General features: G+C 40.3%; 1 protein-coding gene across 3 annotated transcripts; it reads right to left on the bottom strand.

Annotated features, from left to right (window-relative positions):
* Window positions 1-532: 532 nt before the first annotated feature.
* ttc39a (tetratricopeptide repeat domain 39A) lies at window positions 533-25,180 on the bottom strand. 3 transcript variants are annotated; one of them, XM_086047401.1, is made up of 21 exons: window positions 24,988-25,180; window positions 23,060-23,110; window positions 22,919-22,969; window positions 22,241-22,294; window positions 15,155-15,259; window positions 9,213-9,344; window positions 8,445-8,519; window positions 8,242-8,332; window positions 8,104-8,168; window positions 7,921-8,020; window positions 7,687-7,752; window positions 6,734-6,842; window positions 6,563-6,630; window positions 6,417-6,476; window positions 6,010-6,171; window positions 5,717-5,808; window positions 4,819-4,939; window positions 4,173-4,284; window positions 3,939-4,053; window positions 3,707-3,823; window positions 533-2,637 (listed from the first exon to the last, which is right to left on the bottom strand). In XM_086047401.1, exons 1-21 carry the CDS (start codon window positions 25,035-25,037, stop codon window positions 2,523-2,525), a joined length of 1,911 nt encoding a protein of 636 aa, XP_085903527.1. In that variant the 5' UTR covers window positions 25,038-25,180; the 3' UTR covers window positions 533-2,522. The 3 variants fall into 3 exon arrangements, with proteins under 3 accessions (XP_085903527.1, XP_085903526.1, XP_085903525.1); XM_086047400.1 differs by having other exon boundaries at window positions 534-2,637; window positions 8,242-8,309; window positions 8,479-8,519; XM_086047399.1 differs by lacking the exons at window positions 22,241-22,294; window positions 22,919-22,969; window positions 23,060-23,110; window positions 24,988-25,180 and adding an exon at window positions 20,092-22,134 and having other exon boundaries at window positions 535-2,637; window positions 8,242-8,309; window positions 8,479-8,519.
* Window positions 25,181-27,641: the final 2,461 nt, after the last annotated feature.

Below are 27,641 nucleotides of genomic sequence, written 5' to 3'. Positions count from 1 at the left end.
AACAGTGGTTCGAAAAATGCCCCCAAGCGTTAGCCAAATAATTTGCAATTAATTATGTCGTATCAAAAAAAGGGTATTCCTACGTTTAAGGCCTGGCGCACCAATAAACAAACCAATTACTTCTCTCTACCTTGGCTAAAGCCTTTAGGCCACTGAGATTCTCTGATATTATTGTGTGAATCAACCTTTTTTTAACAAAAGGAAAAAAATGAACAAAATACAATAAAACACAACACATATATGGCATAAAAAAGTGGTTCTCAAACCAAGGCCACAGGACCCCTGTACTTGGGGATTTGCCAAATAATTTGCAAACAATTATGTCGTAACATTCATCCATCCATCCATCCATCCATTACCTGAACCGCTTATCCTCACTTTCGTTCTTTAAACGTTGACTTTAATATGGTCATTATAATAATATAACTGCCTAACTCATCTTTTGTCTTTGAGATGCATTTTTGCATCTGCATTGGACTATGGAGTCATAGAAAAACACGCCTTTATTTTCATAAGGTTAATTATGAGATTACTTTTTACTTCAACAAAATACATCCTTGTTCTTATATATTACAAGTTTTTGGGCTTGAAAAAGTATTACTTTATTCTCATAAAATTGCAACTTTCTCCTCACAAAACATGACTATCGTAAAATACGACTGCAAATACTACTATACCAACTTTTTCCCCCTGTAAAATAGGAACCTTTTTAATTCATTTGTAGGTAGTTACAGTGTTAATTGGCTTTTGGATAATGAAAGGGTACTTGCTAAAATTTGTCTCCTAAGGGGTCCCCCGACCCAAAAAGTTTGAGAACCCCTGGCATAAAAGACAACACAATCAGATTTTCTCTTTAAACAGGATTCTTCTCTTAATTCCATTTTAAATTACAATAAAAACATTCAGTATATACAGGAATGTCATTACGATCAGTGGTAGCCTTGCCCATTTTCATTTGCTAAATGCAAATATCACAATGCCACAAAGTTTCATGTTAAAATGTCCAGGTGGAAACTGAAGGGGAAATGCAACATAATACAGTACGCATATTCAAAAGTAAAACACAAGTTGTTTTTGGAATATTAAGACACATGGGAAACAAAGTGACTCCTGATCACCCCCCTCTTAACATGAATAGAATGAGCAGTTCTAACGTGAAACACCAGCTTGAGTTCTCAGTGTTCAACCATCTGTTGCTGGGTCCCGGCCCATCAAGTCATTCAATCATATAAACGTGGTGTCTCTCCTTACACTAAGATGTAATGTATTTGTTCAGATACATAATTTCAGTTTGACACTCGTGCTAAATACGATTCAAGCCCCTCTACAGGAGGTTGTCAGCAAGCATGGCTGATAGAGGAGGCAGCAGGTTGAGGTTCACACTGTAGCGCTTGTCGTTTCTTTGCTAAAGATGCAACGGGCGGACAAACACGCGGTCCCCTCGCTGCTCCGAGTGAATGGTTTGTTTGTTCGAGCTCAAGTGCTGCTGGAGTCTGTCCCCCAGAAAAGAAGGAGGCTGCCTTTCTAAAAGACACACGGTCATCTGTCCTTTTACAACAGGACAATTGGGGTAAAAGGTGCCATTTACAGTATATAAAGTCTACTCTGGATTCAGGAGAAACTATGGATGACAGAAATGATCATCCAACATGTATTGTGAGGGAAAGGTCGGCTAAATGCTAACTTAGAAGCTGTCAGCACATAACGCATGCATTGTCTTAATAAGGCCAAGAGTTTTATGGATGACCCCTTAACTAAATATAATTGATGTTGTAGTGGTAGCTTTAGTTCTACAATACAGGTGCATCTAAAAAAGACAGTAATATTGTAGAAAAGTTCATCTTAGCAGCTCAATTCAAAAGTGTAACTAATTATACAGATTCATTAAACACATAGTAAAATGTTTTTCTTCTTTCCTCGCTTGATTTGCAGTGGTGAACCCTCAATAAAGTAAGAGGTTACCTTTAAAAATCATAAAATATTTCACTTAGTGTAGTGAATCTATATATAAGCATCACTTTTTTTTTTTTACCACAACTACAGATTTGTTTCATTGAGATGCACCTGTTTACATATATTTGTCTTCCATTAAGACCACCACCTCAACCCTGCATAGACCAACAGTTTTTTTTGTAGTAGTAGTAGCGGTCGTCTTTAAACAATCCCCCAGAAAAAAAAAAAAAAAAGCTTTGCTACTTTAGTGCTTCGTTATTTGAGGCGCATGCCCGGACTTGCCTCGGCTTCCACTTGATTGAGGAAGTGAAGGTCAGCCAGTGCACATATCACACGCTTGATGATCGCCATCAGTGCCACATGAGCACGCCATATCAGCGGCAGTTGACAGTAAAGTAGACAAACACGCAAAGGAAAATTAAAAAAAAGTATCACCCATTGCTTTTCCCCCCAAACCCTCCTGAAAGGAAAGACTGTTCCAACCCTGTGACGGGGCTGGCTAAAGCCGAGTGGTGCACTGAGGGAGAATGCAGACGCCGAATCTCAGCTCTTGTGTGCCATCCTCACTCTTATGGGCTCGAGGGCACGTAGACTCCATTTTCTCTCGCACCCTTGGCTTTTTGCAGGGCAGCTTGAATACGGAATTGAGTCCGAGATTCCATGGAGTAGTTTTTGTAATTTTGCCTGTACAAAAACAATGTTTAGTTAGCAAATGACAATGAGGAAAATGTATGCCCAATTGACGCCACTCAAAAGGCTTTGTAATTGCCTATCGATGCCCCATACAAAGCACTCTTCACTATAAGACAAGGCTATGGCCTTACTAAATATAGATGAAAATGCAAATATATGATAGGGTAGGAGTAAATAGGAGTAAATAAGTTTTACTTATTCCTAAGCCTTTTCAAATATGTACGATTTAATTTGATTTTTTATTTTGTTTTGGTTTAATGTTGTCTGCTTTGTTGTTGTTTTTTCTACATGTTCAAAATAAAGAATTCAATCAATCAATTAAAGGAAGAACCTATCCTCAATCCAACGGTTCAAAATTTGTACCGGTGTGTTAAATATCACCTTGACCTGAGCACGGAAAAGAAGAAGTAAGAAGGCCTTTATTGATCCCACAGTGGGGAAATTTTCATTGTTACAGCAGCAAAGATATAGGTCACACAGACGGCGGCATAATGTAGCCGTTAATGTATAACATTAACAGCAAACATTCAGAATCAAAAACAACCCAAAAATGTTTTTGATTTTCTGAATAACAAAGTTAACAAAAAAGAAACATACAACAGCAAATAGGAGACTTTTTCAGCAAATAATGGAGTATAGGTTCTCAAAAAAATAGCTGAAATATCCAAATACAGGAATAAATATGCCTGGATTCTATATCCACTTTTGACATCTTTTAAAAGTGTTTATTGGTGGTTCCCCTTCCAAATCAAGGAAGTTAATCACAGCTCTTTGCTTCTCACTGACATCAACGAAGATGTCATCTCCAAAATGTCTGACAGGAAGTGGACACGTTCCAAAAATATTTTTTAACAGTTTATATTTAAATGAGTATTTTAACTACACAGTTGAAATTTATGGAAAAAATATGAACTGTAAATTGGGTAACTTGAAAAGGGGGCTCAATACTTTTTGACTGCCCCAAATGTTGCATGTCGGGACAGTCATAAATCAAGGACCCCCTGTATTACCCGTTTCTGCTCTGACTTACTGAAATGCATTTGAGTTCACCGTCACTTACTTTGCTGCTTCCAGTAGCTTGACAGCTTCATCATTCCGGCCTTGTTCCATACATAACAAGCTGTGCTCTAGCAACGCATTGGGAACTAGGTAGTGGTCATACTTGATCTGGGTCTCACTGCAGAAGTGATGGGTATGAAGAAGAGATGGGCGTGAATCATATTTAATCAATAACTCAGAGAGAGAGAGCATCTTTATATATTGACACGTGTCCATGTCTGCGTGGTGCTTACTTGCAGAGGACCAGAGTAAAGTAGTGTTCGGCCTCATCGTGATGTCCCAGGTGCTTGAGACACAGTCCCTTCAGCAAGCTCAGCAGACACTGGTCGTCAAATGAGAACTCGGACCCTGACAGACCAAATTGATTGCAAAACTGAAAAGGAACATCCTAATCCATTCCAACAGAATCCCAAACAAATAAAAGTGCTAATTCATTTTCTTATAATCTGGTTGATGATTCTTCGTACTTTCCATGCTTTCAAGTTTCGCCTGCGCCTCGTCCAGTGTCTTCAGCATATTTTCAGTCAGCTCTTTGTGCTTGCCGATGATCGTATAGCCGTTCCAAACGTACATCATCTCCTGGACAAGAAGTGTAGCGAATCAGCTCAATTTTCATCACCACTCTCAATGCTGCAAGTGTTTAACATGCATGTTAAGAAATCACACGTGGACAGTACCGCCTGAGTGCCGACAGCACAGGTAACATAATGTACTTGTGCATGTTCAGGATCATAAATTACATTTCACTTCAATACATGTACAGTGAATCTAAAAAGTCTACACACCCCTGGACACAAATACAGTTCAGATGTTCCAATAGGCCTACGTTGGACATGTAATTATTTAAAAAGGTGACATATGTGTGTTTAGCTTGTTTTGACTTCTCGAAATGTGGGACATGACTTAAAGACTGTGGGAAATTGTCCCACACTAAACTCATCTGGCACGGCTTTACGGACCATACTTGGTGCACTGAAGCATGACGGAACAGGAAAGGTCTTTCCTCAAACTGTTCTCGCAAAGTTGAAAACATGCAATTGTGTGTCTAGATATGTTTGCTCATTTGTGAAATGAAGTCTACTTGCATGTTACATGCGTGGAAGCAGCACTGACCAGTGGGGGGACAGGAAGAGGAATGGGGTTTTCTGTGAGGTAGCGACGAGCTTTCCTGATGGCCAACTTCTCCGTGGGTAAAGACTTGCCAGCAATTTTCTGCTTCAGCCCTTGCACCTGCCTGCAATAACCATAAAAAATGAATTAGCATGAAAGACAGTGTATTTATCAACTTCAATTAGAGTTGTTACTGTAACTTACTAAATAAACACTTTGACTTGGTCATTTAAGCATTCAGCCCGACAACCCCACAAAATTCTACCAAACAAGTGTAGTGTAAATATAAGTCAGTAAGTCATGTCATGTCATGTCATCTTCCACGCCGCTTATCCTGTACAGGGTCGCGGGGAGTTGCTGGAGCCTATCCCAGCCGTCAATGGGCGAAGGCAGACTACACCCCGAACTGGTCGCCAGCCAGTCGCAGGGCACACATAGACACTGTCACTGAGCGGGAATCGATCCCACGCTGCCCGCACACAACTCAGGCGTGTGTACCACTACACTATCAGTGGACGTCAGTAAGTCAAACCAGATTAAAACAATAATGCAAATACATCCGTGGCTTTATCACTTCAACTTTTCATGTTACATAAAAAATTGTGTAAACATGGACAGACCAAAATGAAGCATTTTTTTTCTCCCACTGATTTAAAAATGCACTCTTCTACATTGCAATGTCAGTTTGAAATCAATTAATTGTTCAACCCGACAACATTTAAAATAATTACAATTTTACATTTTTAAGTTGAGCTCATATGTGTTTTAGTAGCGGTTCCCCCTTTCCAAAGCACAGGTGTTACCTTGATGAAGACATTATGATGGCACTGTTTTATAGCGACCATAGTTAATGATCCCCTTTTCATTTCGTATGAGACGCATGTAAAAACACTTTAACGACCTGAACAGAGTGAGTGCGGTCTCCCCGAAGGTAATACAATCATCCTCCGTCAGCATGCTGAGGTAGGCTGCTTTCATATATGCATAGGTTGCCTGAGGGAGGAAAAGAATGGTTATTGCTGCAATCTCACCTTATACAGAATGAGAAAGCAAGCAAAAAATAAGAATACACTCGTGCAGAAGCTTGCTTTCTCAGTCATGGTGGCATTCTAGTTTGTTGTGTTTTATGCTTTGTTATGGTTGCCTGTTAATTTTGTGGAGACTGCGTCGTGACTGAACATGCAGACAGCCCACCTTGGACCAGGAGTTCTCCTTGCTGAGCAGGTCGGCGTAGAAGTAGGCCATCTTCCAGTGCCGTTGATATGTGAAGCACCACATCAGCTCCCAGTAGCACATGTGATGGAACTGCTTCCACTGCTGCTGAGCCTCGCAGCACTCCTCAAACCGCTTAATAGCCTGAGAGAGATCCACACATGAACGTCACTGTGTTTTGTTTGTCCACACCGATCTAAAGGACAAATTCCATGTGGGTGTTTTGCTTTTAATTTTGCTTTTGGGCACCAGTTATGACATAGGAATGCGTGATCATAACCACGGAACGTATTGTGACGTAAAAGAGTCGGACTGCTCAGTGCAATTTGAACAATATAATGATCTTAGTCACACCTCGGTCAATTCTTAATTATTTTCAGGCCACTTACAGCATCCAGATTGCCTTTGATCTCCTCAATTCGACCAGCGAAGAACAAGAAGATCGATCCCTATGAGATATACAACCCACATCTTTTAGCCATGTGACACACGAGACAACGCAACAAGACTGAAGAAGCACAAACAGCTCGCACACCTTAGGGTATTTCTTCAGATACGGCTGCAGCAGTTTTTCTGCGTCTTCTACGTCTCCTTCTCCAGTGCCTGCAGGCCACACGACATGTGCAATGCCCAAAAATGAAAAAAAAAATATATATTTTGTGCCAGGTGCATCCACGTGTGTGTGTGTGTGTGTGTGTTAACTTGCCTAGTATAAAGCTCATGAAGGTGTGATAACAGAGCAGCAGCATGTTACATAAGAATGACCGGAATGTGCTTTCTGCACAGCCGTCCTGAAGCTGCTGGAGACCAAACTCCTGCACACACATAATGAGAAGCACAATTTTATATATATATATATATATATATATATATATATATATATATATATATACACTCCTGCACACACATAATGAGAAGCACAATTACTAATATATCTATATATATATCTATATATATATATAATTTTTTTTTCCAAGAATATGTTCGCAGCAGGCCCACTTGTTGAAACACGGCATTCTGATTAATTTTGCGTTCGTGAATATAAGTTATGCACTTGTTTTTAGCCATCTCTGGGGGCGGTCATTTTGTCTTCTGTCGACTGAAAATGACATCACAACTGCTCACAACGACCAATCACGGCTGACCTGTTTTCTGAATCTGAGCCGTGATTGGTCGTTGTGAGCAGTTGTGATGTCATTTTCAGTCGACAGAAGTGACAAAATGGCCGCCCCCAGAGATGGCTAAAAACGAATGGATTAACACTCATTAACAATGGATTCCACAATCGCAATACTTATCAGAATGCCCCATAGAACATATTCTTGAAAAAAAAAGGTTTGCGTTGACTTACCTTTAACAATATTTACCTTCGTCAAAAAGATTCTGGTAAACCTCTAATGTAATTTTGACTTTAATCAACGACAAAGTTCGAGCATTGCATATAGGCATGTCTTGGAAATAATGATTAAGAATACTTTTGGACAAGGAACTTTTAGTCAAAACTAAGAAGAGAGATAAAAATATCAAATATTACCAACTCTTAACACAACTGCTTTGGCTCCTTTCCTGTGTCATTTCATGCTAGTTTGGGTTCAACTTTGTATCCGTCCAACCATTTGTGTATCTTGCAATCTTTTGCCGCATGTGGAGGGAACTCACCTTGTTACCCGAGAAGCCCACAAACTCCAGCAGCTTCAGCATACGTGTGGGCAACATGGAGATCATCTGCAGGAGGAAGAGAAGCAAAGGAATCGAAGAGCTCGGATTGTTGCTGTGTCAGCAGGTTTATACGGACAATTTTCGCATCGAAATGTGCATGAGTACTCAGTGTTTGAAATTTGCCACAGTGTTTGTCCAATTTGGTTGCATTTGAACCATTTTTAACCCACTTACCAGATTAAAGGCTCCAACTCCCAATTTGACCCCGCCCTCAAAGTGACCATGATTGTTGCCGTGACTGTACGCAGTAGACTCGAGCACTCTGTGGAGCTCTCTGTGGTTAAGATGAGACAGGGAAGGAAATTAGCGAAGAATGTGCCATTTGGGCAGAGTGTCGAGGAAGATTCAGACACTCACTTGTACGTCTGATAGCTATTCCTCACTTTGATTCCTCCTTTGATGAAGCTGATCATATTTTCGTCCTGAGGAAAGGTAGTTGAAGGATAGCACAATAAAATCACCATCAGCGATTCCAAAGGAGGCCCCTTTACTGACCTGAAGGAAGGTGAGCGCTGCCCTCTGCAGGAGGCATTCAGCATAGCAGACTTCAGCATGAATCTCATCTGTGGTGAAAATGTGATTTTTGCTATGGTCAGTACACCCACACTCTCTCTTTCCCTCTTCTCTTCTCTTCCCTCCCTCACACACACACACACACACACACACACACACACACACACACACACACACACACACACACACACACACACACACACACACACACACACACACCTTCGGTAAAGCCTTTGGAGAAGCTTGACTTCTTGCGGTGCCTGATAAGGAAAGCAAACATACAGTTATCAGTTTGCTGTTTTCTGACTGCCCCGACTGCCAGTCACTGGTTTTTGCAGCGATACGATATTTGAATCGCAGGTGAACAGCGTCACAATGCAGAGGTAACAATAAATCAAAATGTCATGTTGGCCGCCGGTGGCTTCACCTCTTGCTACAGCGAGTAAGCGGCATTGTTAGTCCATTCGTATACTGTATGACCGTAGGTATACTGTTGTCCACATGTACAAGTATTTGCGATTGTGAATATTGAACAGGTTTAACATTCAAGATTGGCAGTCATCACTCTAGATATATTTGGAGAATCACACCTTTGCTGACTTGGATCGCAAAGAGACTGGAAATGTTCAAATTTGGCCTGTATGTGAGTCCTTTGCTTAAGGGCAGTTAGTTTCCAAAAATCTCCAATGATGCCACTAGAAGGCACTTGATTTTTTTTTTCTCAAACAAATTCAGTTAAGACACCTGGAAATTGTTTTAAATTGTAAAACCTACCTAAGTCTTCTTAGGTGTCACATTCTATCCAGTGACAAGATAACCAAAATATTTTACTTTTGACTATAGCCATAGCTATTGTGGTAAAACAGATCATGTAGTTATCCACTGTATGTACAGTAAAGGCCAAAATCAACTGTTGGGCAACTGGCCGTCATCATGTAAAGGTAACGTCTCACCGCTGGCAAATAGCCTGGGCCTCCTTCATGGTGTTTCCTGCCTCCTGGATGTGTTGGGGTTCAAAGGTCATCATGGCCTGCATTTCTAGGAAGGTGGCGTAGGTCAGGGCATGATACATGCTGTCTTTGATTCTGTGAAAGTAAATTAAAAGTCAATGACCAGGCAGGGGCAAGTGTTGTGTATGATTGATAACATACCCATTATGAATGTTTACAGTTCAAGATGGAAGCAGATTAAGTGAATATTAAAGCCTTTAGCCTGATGTGTGGGCATGTGTTCGATTGGTTAACACCACACCCCCAACACAAACACAAAAAAAAACATTGCCCGTCCATTTATACCTGTGGCTGCTGGCCTGTCATGTCACACCCAAGAAATAAAAACTTTGCCCGCACAAGCTGAAGATTGCTTGACGTCATCGCAGTTCTACTTGTTGTTCCAGTTGTAAACCATTACCAAATGATGATTATGGAGAAAAGAATTTAATTAAAAAAAAAAAGGCACAAAAGCATCCGAAGGACAATGTTAAGCTATGTACACACAAAATGGTCTGCAGACAAAACACCTATTGAGCAACAGATTTGTGCATTGTTATTTATCACCACCCACAAAAAAATATATACTTGCATGGACATGTTTTTCACAGAATCAGGCATCCTCAATTCAAAAGATTGTGTTGAAGAAAATATCTTCACGCCTAGGACTATAGTTCAGTCTCATTTTTTGTTCACACCAACAGACTGTTAAAGTAATATATATATACTTTTATACAGTACTTGAGTACTGCAGCAATATCCATTGTTGATTTTCACACTAAACCGGAAAGTCTAACGAAACATTTCTTAATATTTTAAACCTTTTTTTATTTCAAACTAAAGTCTGCATTAAAAAATGCTTTTGACCAATGGAAAAATAGCATCATCTTCTAAAAATAATAGCTTAACTCCTTTTTTATTTTACAGAAAACACCAAAAAACGGAACCAAACACTGATTATATTTATTAATACCGGTAACTTCATTTCAGATGTAGAAATTTAAGGATATAACCAATTTTAGCAGAGGTGGCCAGCATCACGGGGAAATGTTTATGGCAAAAAAAATATTCTGGGTCAAAATATGACTTAAGCCATTATTTTAAGAGGGTGATGATATTCAAACATTTCCAATGAACTCTGGTGCAGCCTCATATCTGCGGTCTTAAAGCCGCTACTTGCAAAGCTGCTCTGCCAGAAAGCTGTACAGGTAAAATAAAACTGCTATAAATAAAGAAGGTTTTGGTGATGGCGGAAAAAGGTGAACCCAAGTGCAGGAATCAGGGGGGTAAAGCAGGATAAAGCTTAAAAAAAAAAAAAGGCAATTTATTCACAAAAAGAGAAGTAAAACAAGACACCAACCAGGAAGAATCAAAATACTAAATTACCGAAGTCCAAAAACATGGTTCAAATGAACAAAGAAACCGGGATTAAACTCACAAGAAAGGGAAACATAACATGAGGGGAACAAGATGACTCATTGCAGCCATAACAACAACAACAGTGAACAGACACACACTGACAGAAAGCAGGGAACTAATGACAAGATAGCTGAAGAGAAAACAAGGAACACCTCGGGTCCGTTTCACAAAGCAGGTTCAGCAAAAGTCTGAGTTGATCTACTCTGAGATCGGAAACTCTGAGTTTCCGCCTCCACAACAACTGATTTGAATCAGTTTACTCAACTCGGAGTATCCCCACCCGGAGTTAGACGCGTGCATCACAACTAAGAAAACACACCATGAATGGAGCCCCGACTTGACGAGTCACCATGGCAACGAGGGAGGGGCGTGGGAGAAAATTGCTGCTCGGGTCAATATATGCGGAAGTTTCAAGTCCTTTGCAATCACAATAATATAACAGAGGAAAACTGCTTGCTTCCGCCTATTAATTTATTTAAATTATTTAATCATTTAAAATTAAATTATTTCATTTAATAATATTAATTAATCATTTATATTTCTGATGAAATATAAATCCATTGTTCAAACAGTTAAAACCTCGGCATAATATCATGGGGGTACACTGAAAAACATGATGGTTGTATTTACTCAATTATATTTGGTCAGGTGGTTGCACAAAATAAAATCATCTGGAGCCAGATACATTTTTAAGGAGATGTATAGTCTACTTAAAAAATGTATCTGGCTCCAGATGATTTTATTTTGTGCAACCACTTGAAGAACCAAAATTGAGTAAATTCAACATTCCATTTTTTTCAGTGTAGGCTACGCCAATCGCGCCTGCGAACAGAAGGAATAAGGAAATGAGTGGCTCTGAAAGAGGGCAGAGAGAAAGTGAAGGTTCATTGAGTTAAACGTGGTCTTGACCACCTTAGGCTCAGAGTCTCTTACTGCAGTAACTGACCGAGAGCTTAAGTTACCTCTTTGTCCGTTTGTCCGTCCGTGTTACCCCTCTTTGTCCGGTTTGAGTTACCTCCATTCTTGAAACAGAACTGTCAGAGTTTGCCTCATTTCAGGGTTAGCAGATTCAGAGTTTTCACTAAACCTGCTTTGCGAAACAAAACACGAGCGGCTGAGGGGACCTGCTCTGTTGACAAAAAGAAACGTGCTGACAATGACAAGTGGAAACAAAAATCTAACGAATGAGACGACAGCAAAATGAACATAGGGAAAAACTGACAAACAAAACTTCAAAATAATACAAATAATAATCAAAACCAAAACACAGATCATGACACCCAAGAATTGCGCTGCTTAAATTGAAAGCATTATTTTGAGGAATTCTGAGATAGAGGTGACTGAGCTGTACCTTCTTATTTAAAGTGTTGCCTGGCCAGGAAGCACTAATTTGACACTCACAGAAGGCAGAGGAATTAAGAAAGCTTTTAGGAGGGAACTGTGAGCCGAGTTGCTTTGCTAGTGAGAAAGAGGGAGAATTCCAAACATTTCACAGCAGTGCTTGATAGGTTTTCAAGGCTGAGTGACGCTTTACACGAGATACTGCGATTGTGTCTGCCTCATAATAGTAACCACAGCTGCATAGAACAAGTTGTACAGCTCTGGCTGTCTTGGGAACAATATAGGCGTTGCAACCACTTGCAGCTGAACTTCAAAAATACAATTAAACGGTAAATAAAAGGGCTAAACCAGTGACTTAAAGAGGAAGTCAAACCAAACATATTTTTTTCAAGAATGTGTTCAATGCAGGCCCACTAGTTGAAACAAGGCATTCTGAGAAATACTGCATTTGTGGAATAAGAGTTAATCCACCTGTTTTTAGCCATCTCTGGGGGCGGCCATTTTGTCACTTCTGTCGACTGAAAATGACACCACAGTTGCTCAGGGCTCAGGTAATGACCAATCGCAGCTCACCTGTTTTCTGAATCTGAGCCGTGATTGGTCGTTTCCTGAGCCATGAGCAATTGTGATGTCATTTTCAGTCGACAGAAGTGACAAAATGGCCACCCCCCCAAGATGGCTAAAAAAGGGGTGGTTTTGTTGCTTAACTCATGCACCACCAAAGAAATATTAATCTGAGTGCTGTGTTTCAAGTCATGGGCCTGCATAGAACATAACATAGAAATATGTTTGGGTTGATTTTCTCTTTAAAGGACAATGTTGTGACAACAACAAGCCAATCACGACATGACACAAAGTAGCACACACAAATTCTGTATACATATCTACTGTATGCTTCATTCATTGTGGCAATTAAAGATGTATAGCTGCTTTTTCCCCTCATCTGAGTCCTTTCATGACTGTGATGCGTGACAATGCAAAAAATGATGATGTCATCAGTAAATAACAATGCTCAGATTCCTTCCAGAGTATTCCAACTGTACAATGCATCTTTACTGCTGCCATGGTGTATTTAGAGGACAGGATAATTCATTCAATCCTGACTTTGCCTTGAAAGAGGTACAAGATGGGACCATGTAATCGAATCTGGGCTGAGGATTTAGGTTCATTACATCACTCAGAACATTCCAACCCATTTCACACCAGCAACCGTCAAGATGTCAGTCCAGTCATGACAGGAAGGAGTGCTTGAGTGAAACCAGCGCTAAGAAGTAGCAAATGCGCGGATGGGAGCAACTGGGGTGGATAAAGGTAAGAGTGTCGTGAAGGTTCTGATGAGCGAGGAGAGAAGCAGTCAACAATGTAGTAACTTGATGACATGGTGTTGGTTACCAGATCTGGACGCAACAGGTGTTAGTGAATACAGCTCCAAGCGGCATGCCAAACATGTCATATCTATGTCAATGTACGCCTACATTACCTCGTGGAGGTCAAAATCATTAGGGCAATCAGAATTGCAGTACAGATGATCTAAAATATAGATCTATACGTAGATCAATACAATAACAATAATGTAACAAAAATAGCATTTAACTCATTCACCGCCATTGCCGAATTTACTTGACTTTTCACAGTCCAGCCATTCAGTCCCAGGAACCTGTTTATATTTATTTCACATTGTTTCAAACGTTAGAGTAAAAGAGGCTCTGAAAATGTCTGGCAGTGAATGGGTTATAAGAAAGTGAACATTCACATTTCCTGCAAGAGCATTAAAGTGGACATCAACCCAAACATATTTTTTTCAAGAATATGTTCTATGCAGGCCCACTAGTTGAAACATGGCATCCTGATTAATTTTGCATTTGTGGAATATAAATGAAGCAGCAAAATGCACTCGTTTTTAGCCATCTCTGGGGGCGGCCATTTTGTCTTCTGTCGACTGAAAATGACATCACAACTGCTCACAACGGCCAATCACGGCTGATATGTTTTCTGAATCTGAGCTGTGATTGGTCGTTGTAAGCAGTTGTGATGTCACTTTCAGTCGACAGAAGTGACAAAATGGCCGCCTCCAGAGATGGCTAAAAACGGGTGGATTTACTCTTAGTCCACAAACGCAATATTTATCAGAATGCTTTGTTTCAACTAATGGGCTTGCATAGAACATATTCTTGAAAAAATATATTTGGGTTGACTTCCCTTTAAGCATTGTCAAGGTTAAACTCCACTTAAGCATTGTCAAGGTTAAATTCCACAAGTGTTTAGTTTTCACTTTTTTGTACTGCGACAACAAAAGTGATTACCAGGAAAAGTATAATGATAGCCATAGAAGTAGGATAAAGCTGTGTGACTCTGACATTTACTTTACACTGTATATTACAGAGAGAGAGAGCGAGAGAGAGCGAGAGAGAGCGAGAGAGAGGGAGAGAGAGAGAGAGAGAGAGAGAGAGAGAGAGAGAGAGAGAGAGCATGTTCCAAAAAAAATCCTTTAATAGTTCTTAAAATGAAAGTTATTCTAATGATGGGGATATGTTTTCATTTCTAATTTTAAATCCTACAACATTCTAAAACGGTATAATTCCATAAAATGCAATAAAAACGTATTTTGCTCAATCATGAAGTATTCCACGAGTGGGACAAATTTGTTATGACGAATGGTTCATGAATCGCCTATGCAGTTAATAAAACTTTTATGATGGTCACGGTTTGACCCTGGAACAGATTAATTTGGATTATTTTCCTTTGGAGGGAGATAATCTAAAAAAAAAAAAATAATAATTTGGAACAAATGGGAATTCACAAAGTATCCAGTGTTTTACGCTAAAGATTCCATTGTATTCACAGTAGTAGTTTGGTGAATAATTTTTGAGGACCTGAATGGTGCCCTTGGGCAAAGCATAGAACCCCAACCTCCACAGGGCGCTAGTTTATTTGTTATTGTGACATCTGCGCCAAGAGGAGCCCTGTTTGTCCATTCATTTCTGACAACTGTGTGTGTAGCATGGACAATTAATTGAATTTCCCCAGGGACAAATAAAGGATGTCTTCTTCCACAGTGAAGAACACGTGCTATAAAGCGTGTGGCTTGTCACGTGTGCTGAAAAGCTGCTGTTGCAGTCAAATTGTGCTGCAGTGCGTGCTCCTACCTGGGTCTCAGGCGGGCCTGCGCCTCCTCAAAGTCATTTTGGAGGAACAGATCCAGGGCGGCCATGCATTCCTCCAAAGCCAGCGACAGGTCCGAGGTCGAGCACCTAGATGAACAAAAGTAAACACAGGATGTGGTGATTCACCAAGCTGTCCCTGTCGTTACTAAAATAAATATTCATCCTTACTTTTCCCAACCAAGGGAGTTTAGTCCGGTGTTCGCCCTCAACACAAATGAGTCTGAACAATGACAGAGCAAGAGAGGATCTCGGGCTCAACATTAGAAGGCTTGCCAACACCAACGACAATCTAAGGCACAAATTCAAGGCCTCTGAGCCAGATCACTTTGACTTGTGTTCCAACTTGTGTTCATAAAAATGCAAACAATCAAAAAAAAGGGGTAATTAATATGATGGTGTAATGACATGGGCTCCAACACATGACTTCCAGTATTAGCAAAGGGAAAAGAAGTGTAACTTAAGTGCCTCACTCTCTAGCCACACACCTGTGGTCAGTAAACAAACATAGTGCCGCTCAGCTCCTGGCAAGCAGACGTCATAGCTAGATTTGAATCAATAGCAGCCAAGTGACCTTGAAGGAATTCTATTGCATTGAAGCGTTCGTGTGAAAAGTCAATGTCAGCATTATCTATGTCTGTGGAATTGTCAAACTCTTCCCCAATCTGGAAGACAAGGTCTCACCATCTTACGTGAGTATTGAGAAGAAAAAAAAAACTCTCGGGTTTTCTCATTTGGCCGTGTAGGCTTACAGGAAATGGAATCAAGTATGTGAAGTTAATTAAATACTCCACTTACCAGACCAGGTCTAGTTTTGCCGATAAGGCATTTCTTTTTACCACAAATGTTATTACTATGGGTTTTGGTGATTACCTGAATGCATTTAGAATTGAGGACGATTTGTTTTGATTTTTGACATGAAAATGATGAAAGAAATTACATTGTGCCCTGCTGCTGTCTGAAAAGGATTTAAGTGTTTTGTTTTGTTTAAAGTAGTGAGGCATGGAGTATTCTTCCCCACACTGCGTAGTGTTGGCATAAACACTCACAACAGTGTCATTATTGTACTGTCAAAATAGCATTTTGTTGCTATAACACCCTATTGGGTGTTGAAAATGTAACACTTTAGTGAACGTTACTTTAACACCTGGTAGTGTGGATGCAAAGAGACACTTTGCCGGTGTTAGAATTAACACCCGATAGTGTTGAATTAACGCCAGCAGAATTTCACAGCAAGATGAGATGGATTTGACTAACGACACACCTGAATCTGCTGCTCCACTTGGGGCAGAATTTGTCGAGATTTATTATTGTTTTTTTTTTTTTTTGCTATTAGATTTGTGTTTGCTGTATAACAGGTATATGCGGCTTTTGTCAAATTTGAGAAAAGTGGCTATGTTACAGACTTGACAGCCTGTGTTGTAAATAAAGAAAAACAATTCCTGCGATAAACACAGGTTCGCTGTTATTATCATTATTAGGTTATTCATGAGCTTCCTTTCGTAATACGCATATCAGTAATCATATTTTTGAAAGCAAAGAAACTCTCCTAATTATCATGTCAGCGCATGCACATGACCCTCACGTGAGGAGCGTATGGCAAGAGCCACTTCATGCTCCCTTCCTCCATTCTGCCGCCTCCGCTGGGTTCAATCACAAGGCTCATGATTAACTTTAAATGGGACTTTTATTTCTCCATTTCCGTATGCAGCGTGAAAGGATCATCAACATTAAGCATTGCGGGCAACGGCACACTAAAGCGTGCTTATCTGTTGTCATGAAGATGATTTATTCTGTGGACTTGTTGCTTTCTTAAACTCATTGCACAATGACTTCTCCACATTCAGTTGTTTATCATCCAGCTACATGTTTGCCAGAAATTAGGATGTTGTGCTCTGGAGCCACAAACTACAGCTTTGCATGTTTTTTTTTTTCAAACCATCGTACCGATCACATGAGCTTGGAAAATTGTCTTCAATTTAAGGAAACTAGAAAACACTCAGTCAGGGTCAGCTCAAGAGTTGACATATCGGACCACTGGAGAAGAATGGAAGAGCACAGACAGCACAAACTACTATTCTGTGTAATAGCGATGACTAATATACAACATTCACGTTACGTTCTTGCCTATTAAGAGACACAGGGAAACTCTCACAAGCACACACACACACACACACACGCAGGAGGACATGCACTGGGCAGCACTGGCTAATGACATGCGGGTGACTACTGTGCTCACCATATGACCAGCAGCAGGTTGGACTGGCTAAATTAAACAAACAAAATAAATACAATAAATAGGCTCTTTTCCACAGATGACAATAGTACGAGGGGTCTCCTAATGATTTGGTAAGTATGATAATTATAGGGGTCATGCGCTCGCTTAAACACATTACAGACAAAAACGTTGGACAATGCTTGCAAGCCAAGGACTATATTGAAAATATAACAGTAAAACACATTTCCAAGAATAAAGTTATACATTTAAGAAGGAAAAAATCTGTAATTTACAATAAGTGGTAAAACAGGAAAATGCTGTAATGTTAGGAGAAAAAGTTGCAATATTAGGGGAATAAAGTACAATTTTTTGAGGAAAAAGTCGCAATGCTACTACAATATGTTGAGTAAATGTCAAAATGATAACTAAACATTCTGCACCTTACTAATATCAACTTGTCCTAAGGTCCTCAGGAATAAATACAAGCAGGTTTATGAAAATGTATTCTTGTAACATTAACAGGGTTTTTTGTCCTGAAAAGTTTCCATAATGTAATTAGGAATAATTGTACTTTATTTTCGTATTTACCAATGTATTCTCGTGACTCTATGCCTTTATTCTTGTCAAATTTGTATTTTCTTTTTAGTGTGGCCCAAATCATATTTTGTACTTGTCACTGCCATCGTCAAAATGGGGGAACACACTTTTGAGGAAAGATTATACTTGAGGACAACAATCTCACTAAAATCCTTTTGCCTCTCTTATTCGTCGCACAAGCTGCTGTCAGATCATCCACAATACATATTTACTTTGAGCCAAGGAGGCAAACTCTCATCCTATATGTTCTGCTAAGCGGATGCACAAGATAATATCAGAGATTTGATTTATCATTCAAAAAAACAATACTTCCTTCTCATCCCGCAAAAGTAAAGCTGAAATCACTCTCCCGGATCAAAAAATGTATTATATTACAGGACTAGCAATCTAATACATGCATGTCTGACTTAACCACAGACTTGCCTGCTGTTTTGAAATCAAACATTGTCAGGAAATAAAAAAAATTTTTAATGCTACATAAGTTAATGTCATTTGAATTTAAAGTCTGTATCGTCGCATGCTCCCCAAAACAGCACCATGCAAGTTTTACTAAATGACTAAACCTGAACTGGGGTCCGAAGTCAACTGCTTATGAAGTCATGCAATTTCAAACCCCAAATTTTCTGTAAATGTCCATCTCAAAAGTCGAACAGAAGTTGGAGCTCAAAACATCACCACTGGTGACGACGTCATGTAAGAAAATCCTTCGAGGCAACGGCTCAGTGAGCTTCGAGAGGTCAAGTGTGTTTTGCTTTTTCTTTGGCTTGTGATTTCACTACAGTACAGTAATGACAAAGGAAAGGGCCTAATTTTACCAAAAAGATCCATCTATCCATCCATTATCGATACCGCTTATCCTCACAAGGGTCGCGGGGCGTGCTGGAGCCTATCCCAGCTGTCTTCGGGCAGTAGGCGGGGGACACCCTGAATCGGTTGCCAGCCAATCGCAGGGCACACAAAGACAAACATCCGCACTCACAATCACACCTAGGGGCAATTTCGAGAGTCCAATCAACTTACCATGCATGTTTTTGGAATGTGGGAGGAAACCGGAGTACCCGGAGAAAACCCACGCAGGCACGGGGAGAACATGCAAACCCCACACAGGGAGGCCGGAGCCGGGATCGAACCCACGACCTCTGAACTGTGAGGCGGACGTGCTAGCCAGTCGACCACCGCGCCGCCTACCAAGAAGATATTAAAGTAAAAAGATTTTAGAGTAATTGTCTTTGGTTGTATGATCTGGTTGTATGTGTTGCTGCTCCATGTTTGGAACGGCAACAATTCAATATATGGTCTCATTATATCACGTATTTTCACGTGATTGGGTCTGGAAGGTGTACCCCACAATAAACAAGGGTTTACTTATTTCCTCTGGGAAAAAATGTTTGGGAATTAGGGCCATTTGGAAGTCAACTAATGATAAAAAAGTTGTTTTCAACTGAGAGCTTTCACTGTATTTGCTATTTGAAATGAAGCATTAGTGTCATTTCTCGCGACCTTAAAAATAATTGAATCCTGAAGTTGACCCAGTGGTGTTTGATTATCTGTCATAAAGACAATACAGGTAAGAGTTCAACAATTTCTTTCAAGATGTTTCCAAGTCAACTGCTACTAACAAGTGAAAATCAAACCGGCCAACATCGATATCTGGAAGAAAACATCATCCTCTTACTGCATTATGAGAAAGTACAACAAGGGCAATGAACACAGAAGGCATAAGGCTGATTCATTGTCATTTTCAAGTCAACACGCTTGATATTGTGGCTATATTTCCTGATTATCAATGAAGCAAGCGCACTCAAACACGTCAAACCACTTAAGGAGCACAGCAACGATTCACATTCACACCTCTGCGCAACGTCTCCACGCTCGGCGGCTTAATCGCATCCCGTTATCGACCCTGCCTCACCGCTGTCACTGCTGTCCCTACTAACGTGTTAGGCTTTCTGTGCTGCGACACAAGGCTGCTCGGAAAAACAATCCCAGCAAGTTTGTCCACATGCCTGAGCTCCGGCACACGTATTAGCCGTGTAATAGTGGGAAAGGATGAAAGCAAACTAACAGACAGGCCACCCCGGCAAGCCGCGCAAGTGATGTCTCTTACCCGTTCGACAGTGGCCGTTCTCTTGACATTTTCATGTGTGTGAGGAAACTAATGCGGGTGAGCTCCGATGAGTAAAAGGATGGTGTGTCTTTCGCCAAGAGAAGCAGCAGCAGGGCAGCTGGCGAGAGAAGGGAGCAGGAGGAAGAGGAGGAGGAGGAGGAGGAAGGGGATGAGAGATGGGAGGAGGAGGAGGAAGCACTCAGTAGCCCCAGCAAGCCTATAATAAGATTGGGATGACTATCACACATCACACAAGGGCACACAAATGCTATCTGTGCTATCTGCAGTCAAACACACCCACGCACACAACTCAATTTGTGGGAACATTTGTGAAATTATACACGCACTATACTGTAGAGGGCCATAACAAAACAATAAAATCAACCCTTAGCCTTAGTTCTTTCAATTCAAGTAATGCTACACACTGCAGTCTTGCTCCGATTGGTTGAGGCCAAATTGGGGTTCCAGGCCTCATTCGTAACAATTTGGTAGTCAAGTGTCATCAGTCCTTTTTATACACCTTCAAAGGGCATTTATAGTTAATACTTGTTGGTTATGGAGTATGTAACAAAGAACAACTTTAAAGTCCCAACATTCAGTGCGCAATCAGCACTCTTCAACTTCCTGCTTGTAGAAAAAAGTGTAACACCGTCCATCCATTATCAATAGCGCATGTCCTCATTACGGCTGCACGTGAGTTGGAGCTTATCCCAGCCAGGCTGGTTGCCAGCCAATCGCAGGACAGATAGAAAAGCAAGTATTCACACTCCCATTCACACCTAGAGGGTTGGAGCTTTCGAACCCCAAACCACAGAACTTTGAGGCAGATGTGACAATTTCACACTTGAGCTGCCTAGTTACTTTCTACAATACGGTAGAGACATAAAAGGTCAAACACAATATATTCCAGTTCCACCGTATATGGGAGTACAGGAATATACCGTAATCATCAGATGTACTAACTACTGGACATAATCATGTTGTTTTTGGTGCCAATCTGTTTCCCCAAACTATTCGTGCATGTAAATGGGGGAAAGAGAGGCAGTGTGCACTTTGTAGGTTGTCGCTTTATGAAATTCAGTTGACGAGCATTAGTTTATGGGCACCCTGCCACATCAAATATGGCGGACACCACGCTGACGTGCACGAATGCAGCTTAAAGTGGAATCATATGTACTGTATACATTTCTATGTATACATTTCTATGCTTAAACCAAATTCGCTTTTTTAATGGTAGCCTTTCAGGATAAATTTCTCCGTAATGTCTAATCCATCACTTTATTGTCCTCTCACTGAAATGCAGAACTGACACGACGTTTACCAGTAGTTTATATTTGATCAGCTATTGGTAAGCTAAATTGTCAAGCTAACCTAGCTAGCTTAGCTTCACAGTTGACAAAGCTAATTTACCTGCGTCTGACAGATGAAGGTAAACATAAATGCTGTGTTTCTTATCCTTGACTGTTGTCGTTTTCAAAGATAATCCTTGGATCCAAATGTTTTCATCTTTGGAGCGTCCTGCGTGACACTTGCTTAGTGAGGCAGCATCAGCCCTCGGTTCATAGAGTGTCATAATGGTGGCTGGGTTACGGCGCGCACGATATCCACAATAAAAACTGACTTCTTTGCCCAAAGTCAACTGGGATAGACTCCAGCTCACCCATGACTTTAATGCGTTATAGAAAATGCAAGGATGAATGAATGGGTTACTCTAGTTTGATTTTACGTCACATTTTACCTATTTGTATCTTTTTTTTTTTTTTTTATCTTATGCGTTTAATTTATTTTGGTAACTATTGTCTTATCTTATTAAACGACAGGTGTTTCTTTGTTCATACTGTAATTTGAGTTTGCATTGTACAAAGTATGATAGCTGTCAGAAATTAAAAAGGAGGAGATACTGCAAAAGTAAAAAAAAAAAAAAAGGTCATCTTTTGAAAGGTTTAGAACACTCCACTGGTTTCACAGTTTAGCAAACAAAACCATTACCGCGTCATACCTTACATTATTGACACAGCAGGGAGGAGTTACAGCAGTACCTGCAATGACCTTCTGCTGACATCAATGTGTCACAGGTCACCGTAATTCAGTCACGTTGTTGTGACTGTGTCGTTATGGCGACGCAGTAAAGTCCACTGTCTGGTCTTACCCGTTGGAAGGATTTTCTTGTTCCGGGACATCTTTGTTGTTGTGTAACCGCAACCTAAAAGAATGAACAACAGCAGAGGAAGAAGATCATCTCGTGGGATGAAATCCATCTGAGCAGACAACAATTGCTCAGGGAATACGATCGTGGGACACGTTTAGCAAGGTGGAATCTTCCATTTCTGATGACACAAATGTATGTGAGCTTTGGGAAACCGTTGATGAATAAAGTCACAGTAGGGAACAACTGGATGATAATTAGGTATGAGCCTCTGTGGCAAGAAAAAAATGCCAGTGTTGTAAATGTATATAAGTGACAAAAGATGGCCAAAACTCTACTCTAGATTGTTGCAATGTTAGCGATGATGCTAACTGTAGCACAGTATAAAGTGACATGGCTGGTCCACTAATATTCAAAACCACTATCATCCACAGTTGTCATGGCAATGGCAGATTGCACATATCAGTGCATCATCATAACTAATATAAAGCTATTCGTTCTGAGGTACAGTACACGTGCCAGCATACCACCATAATCCTTTTCAATCTAGTAGTTTTAGTTAAAAATACAATCATACATGGATGCTGTAACTTACACTACTGAAAGGGGGCATTTCTTCATTAAAAAGTGTTTGATGCGTTAATGTAGAAGAATTAGCTTAATATCATTAAATTCACTCACCTGAAGTCACTGATGACAGGATCCAACGCTGGGGTGTTTACGACTGAAAGCCTATTGCAATACACAGAAGAATGACCATGTGTTGTTTTTTTTTTTCTCCAACAAAAATGTCAAGCCCCGGAGCCATTGGTTGGACGGTACCTGCTAGGGGAGTCCGGGCTGTCAGGGACGTTTTGTGCCTTTGTGACATTCCTGTGAAGAGGTTAAAGTTCAACTTTATCTGATGGTTCTTGTGACTGCGAGAAGAAGATGACAGCAGAACGAATGTGACGGTGGGCCAGACTGACACATAAAAGCCATTTCAAGCATCGAAACAAATCGATGTGTTGGTCAAATTAATGGCAAGGCAAGTCAACAGGAAGTGGTGGTTTTTACTGACTGCCTATTTTAAGAAGCAGTTTGAACACTTACCACATTCAGGTCTTATTCAAATAAACTGTTAATTTTCCACATTTCCTAGAGTGTCAAATCTGAGTGTTACAGTTAGTGCACAGTAGGGATGAAACAATTTGACTAAATAATAATGCAGTTAGTCATATTTGTTGTGCCTGGTGCACTGCTCGGCCCTTTTAAGAAAGTGACGTCTATGTGATTGATGCTTTATTTAACGAGTTATTTAAACTGGGCTTAACGCCATCAATTTTTTTTTTCAGGAATCAGAGGGTTTGAAAAAAACGATACTTGATCACAGATTGATCAGAAAATAGAGCAATATATCTATTCAAACAACTGGTTTACGCTACAGTCGACCCCTGCCAGTGCGAAAATGCATTGGAAAAAATAATCATTCAAACCCAAAATGTTTTTCGAAAAACACTTAAAGTTACTCTGATTAATCCAACATAAAGATCAGTTCTTTTAGTCGGCTTTTCCTCAACCTGACATATTACTTTTTGTAGTCACATCTTACGGTACAAGTCATGTTTTGGAGAGAGGGCACAAAAGTATTTCCAAGTCATTAAATATACCATGGAACACAGTGAAGACAGCCATCATCAAGTGGAGATAATATGACACAACAGTGACGTTACCAAGAACATGACATCCCACTGAAAATGATGAAAGGACAAGTGGTCAAGCAGGCTGCTAAGAGGCCGACAGCAACAATGAAGGAGCTGCAGAAACGTCTGGCAAATTGGATGTTTAATACAACAGACAACCATCTCCAGTCTTCTTCATGCCTTTATGCTACATAGAGGTGATGCATGTATTAAAATGAGTTGGCTTCCCGCAGAAATTGTTTACAATCTGTTTGTTTTATAAATCTAATCCATTCCTCTTTTGCGGTAGCTCGACATTTAATAATCGTTATCAGACTTGACAGTTTAGTCACAGATTTTCGCGAAAAGTCTTTTGCTTCTCTTTCATAAATGTGAGGATTATATTTTATTAAATGTACACAAGAGTGACATTTATCCAGCCTGGCCGGGACCCCATCACCTCTAAAGTGTTTTTTTTTTCATTGTATCAAATTACCAAAACAAAAAAATTATTGACAGTACAAATGCATTTAAGACTCTGTTTTCCTATTAAAGTACAGGAGTTAAATTAGTCATTCTACTTTCACAAGTGTTTTTTAGACGCGTCTGTACGAAGTGTGAGTACTTTTGCCACCTCTAGGAGGATCTCATTAGACTGGTGTGCCTAATGTTTTCACTGCTGAGTATAGTGTGAGATGAATTTGTTCTTGAGTGACACGTTTACTTCCTGAACGCAGGCTTAAATAAAGAGCTACTAAAACACATTATATCAACGTGGGAGTGTCAGCAGAAAAAAAACTTAAATATGAGACATATTGCGATGTTAATGTATGATTTGAGTTAAATAATACTGTATATGACAGTGTAGCTAACAAGCCTGCTTGACCACATCAGGCGATGCAATGTCGTCCAACAGGCTGTCGACATCGGCAACACACGAAACGAGTTTACGGGAGTCCTTAAACACACACACACGCCACCATAAAATAACGTATAGACATTTAGGTGCAATTAATACACGTTGAAAGAACGTGGCAAACATTTTCAAGAGCGACATTGGCGACACGTCCCCGACTCCCGTCGACTCACTTGCTGCTGTCATTTCCCTTTGCACTCCGTCTCCACTTGAGAAAACTCATTCCACAGCGGGCAGGGGCGGCTTCTTGACGCCAGGTGACACTCGGGAAGCTCCCACGGACGTGAGGTGGAGAGGGACGAAAGGGTACCGGTGGCCAGGACAGGAGGGAGGGAGTGAGGGAGGTACAATTGCCTGGCTCGCTGCCTTCTCCTCCCGCGTGACGTGGAAGAAGTGCGTTTGCTGTCATGTCAAATAGTCAAACAGAGGTGGGAGGATCGATCCAAAGATCGGCGATATTGATAACAACGTAAAAATCGATATTGCTTCGTACCCGTGTAATGAGATTGGTAATCTCAGTTTGCTTCTTGTATGGACTGCTGTGATTTCCTCGTAAAACATAAATATATATTTAAATTTAATGTCTTTCAGTATGCCCTTTGGCATTAAGCTAGCCCCCCCTAGAGCTGGATTCGCGAACTGGGTAAAGCGACAAAGTGACTGACAGAAAGTTCAACAAGTGGAAGAATAATATGAAACTATAAACCCGTATGTCACAGAAGTGCTAACGTTTGCGAGTGTTTGAGAAAGTACGAAATTTTGAACATTTCCTTGCGACCAGTGGCGCAAAAAGGGGGTATGACTATATGCACCATATGCACTATATAGGGGCGCTGGTCTAAAAGGTAGCCATGGAAGGAAAATGCTTTCGAGTAGGTATTTTATGTATTTAACAGCTGTTTGTTCACGTGTAATGATGCGATCAAAAAGAGATGCACGTAACTGATTAGGCGCTCCTCTGCACCGTGACTGTCACCGACACACAGAGAAACGCTCTAGTGCGCGCCCCCGACCTTTTGAGCGCGCGCTGGAGCGCGAGTGGTTCCATTCCAGGAAAACGCCCTACCGCTGATGGCAGTGGAATTACGGTAATTACTGTCGATGGCTTCTACTGACGGTAGAAAACAAAGTCGACGCGGAACCGTTAATTGCAACTGGCGTGCTATAAAGTCAGTGGTTGTGTTCGTGCTTCGAGTCTAATAAGAGCCGGCGCATTTGAAAGAGACAAAAATACCCTGATACCTGATTATGTGTGAGATTGCGTACAATTATAAGGACAAACTAAAACCCCTTTCCCACCACTGTATCGAATAAATCTGATCAGATGATATGTCCAATTAGCAACTCATTCATAAAATAATTAAAATAAAGATTGATTAATATCAAATAAATATACAATTTAAAGTTGGGTTTTTTTTGTATGTGGTTTGTTGCATTTTTGAAACCTGACCACTACATGCTTCTGTAACATGTTAATTTTGTGTTTTTGATTACGCTGACCACCTGCTGTAATATGCAACTTCACACAAGAGTTTGTAATAAGTCTTACATTCGCTGAAAATAAAATATATACATATAAACATTTTAAAAAAAAGGAAAGAAAATATGTCGGCCTCCGAATTATGCCCCCTTATGCAGTCGAGTGTGAACCAGTCATGTTATATATTTTTTTTCTTGCGTCATCACAACCTTGTTTCTCCTGGGTTGTTGATGGATTATTGAAGGGGTTTTGTGGTCTATGCACCTGTGCACTTTACATCAAAGAGTGTTGATGCTCCAAATATAATTTCGTTGTTCCTGACAATGACAATAAATCTTGAAATCTGAAAATCTGAATGCAGTACTGTAAAATGACCACTACTGCTTTTTAAACGGCGTATTACATTATACGGCTCCGTACATGTTGATGAAATTGATTTAAATACAATAAAACTACACATAAGCAACTTTTTTTTTATTCCACTTCCATTTAGTATGTTACATATTTGACAGAAAATATAATTTATGAGCATGCCTGCAAACTTTAGTGGTTGTCGGTCTGTACAAATGCGGGAAGGACGGCCCGGCCTGTGAGTTGCGCTATTTACAAAAATTACAAGTGAGCTGCGGTGCGGCGTCACCGCATATAAAGAGGAAATGACAAGTGTCATATCAGGCTACAAATAGTGAGAGGGGAACGGCAGAAGAGGAAGATATTGTATAAGTAGAGATTTCATTCTGCTCTTCTCGTACTGAAAATCATCCTCTAATCACACGTGAGTACATACTTTGTAATTCAAATGGTAATATCTATAACAACTGCGGGGGACATATTCCTATAGAGGGCTATTCATTTAACATGTTTAGAAATAATAGTTAAGAGGGGCTGAATTCAAAGTGTATTAGCTACAATGGCTTCAGGCTGGCCGTTTTATTTGAGAGGAGGCTTTCAATTTGGAAGGAAAAAAAAAAAAAGTTCACCTTTCATGTTAATGCTCACCATGACATTAGACCATTACAACCCAGCCTTTAGAGCAGTGGTGGGGAACCTTTTACTTTTTAGTCCTCAAAGGGCTATGAAAAGCTGTGATGCAAGGGTTGAACAACTGTTTTATCATTATGAGCAGTATGAATTTCAGGGCTCACGTGGCACATATCGTTGACTGGTTGTTGGTTTGCCACCCTTGATTTAGAAGTGATGCCTTGAGATACGAGTAACCTAGTTTAAAAAAAAAAATGTAGATGCGAGCCATCGTTCTGCTCTATTATATAACTGTTAGCTCGCTTAATGCTAACAAACAATGCAAAACGCAATAGATGGGCTAACAAATAGCATTGGTATCACAGT

The sequence above is a fragment of the Filicampus tigris genome, chromosome 12, assembly GCF_054856515.1.
Source record: "Filicampus tigris isolate MCC_2025a chromosome 12, RoL_Ftig_1.0, whole genome shotgun sequence".
In the NCBI taxonomy this organism is placed as follows: domain Eukaryota; kingdom Metazoa; phylum Chordata; class Actinopteri; order Syngnathiformes; family Syngnathidae; genus Filicampus; species Filicampus tigris.
This window is presented reverse-complemented; position numbering and strand designations above follow the sequence as displayed.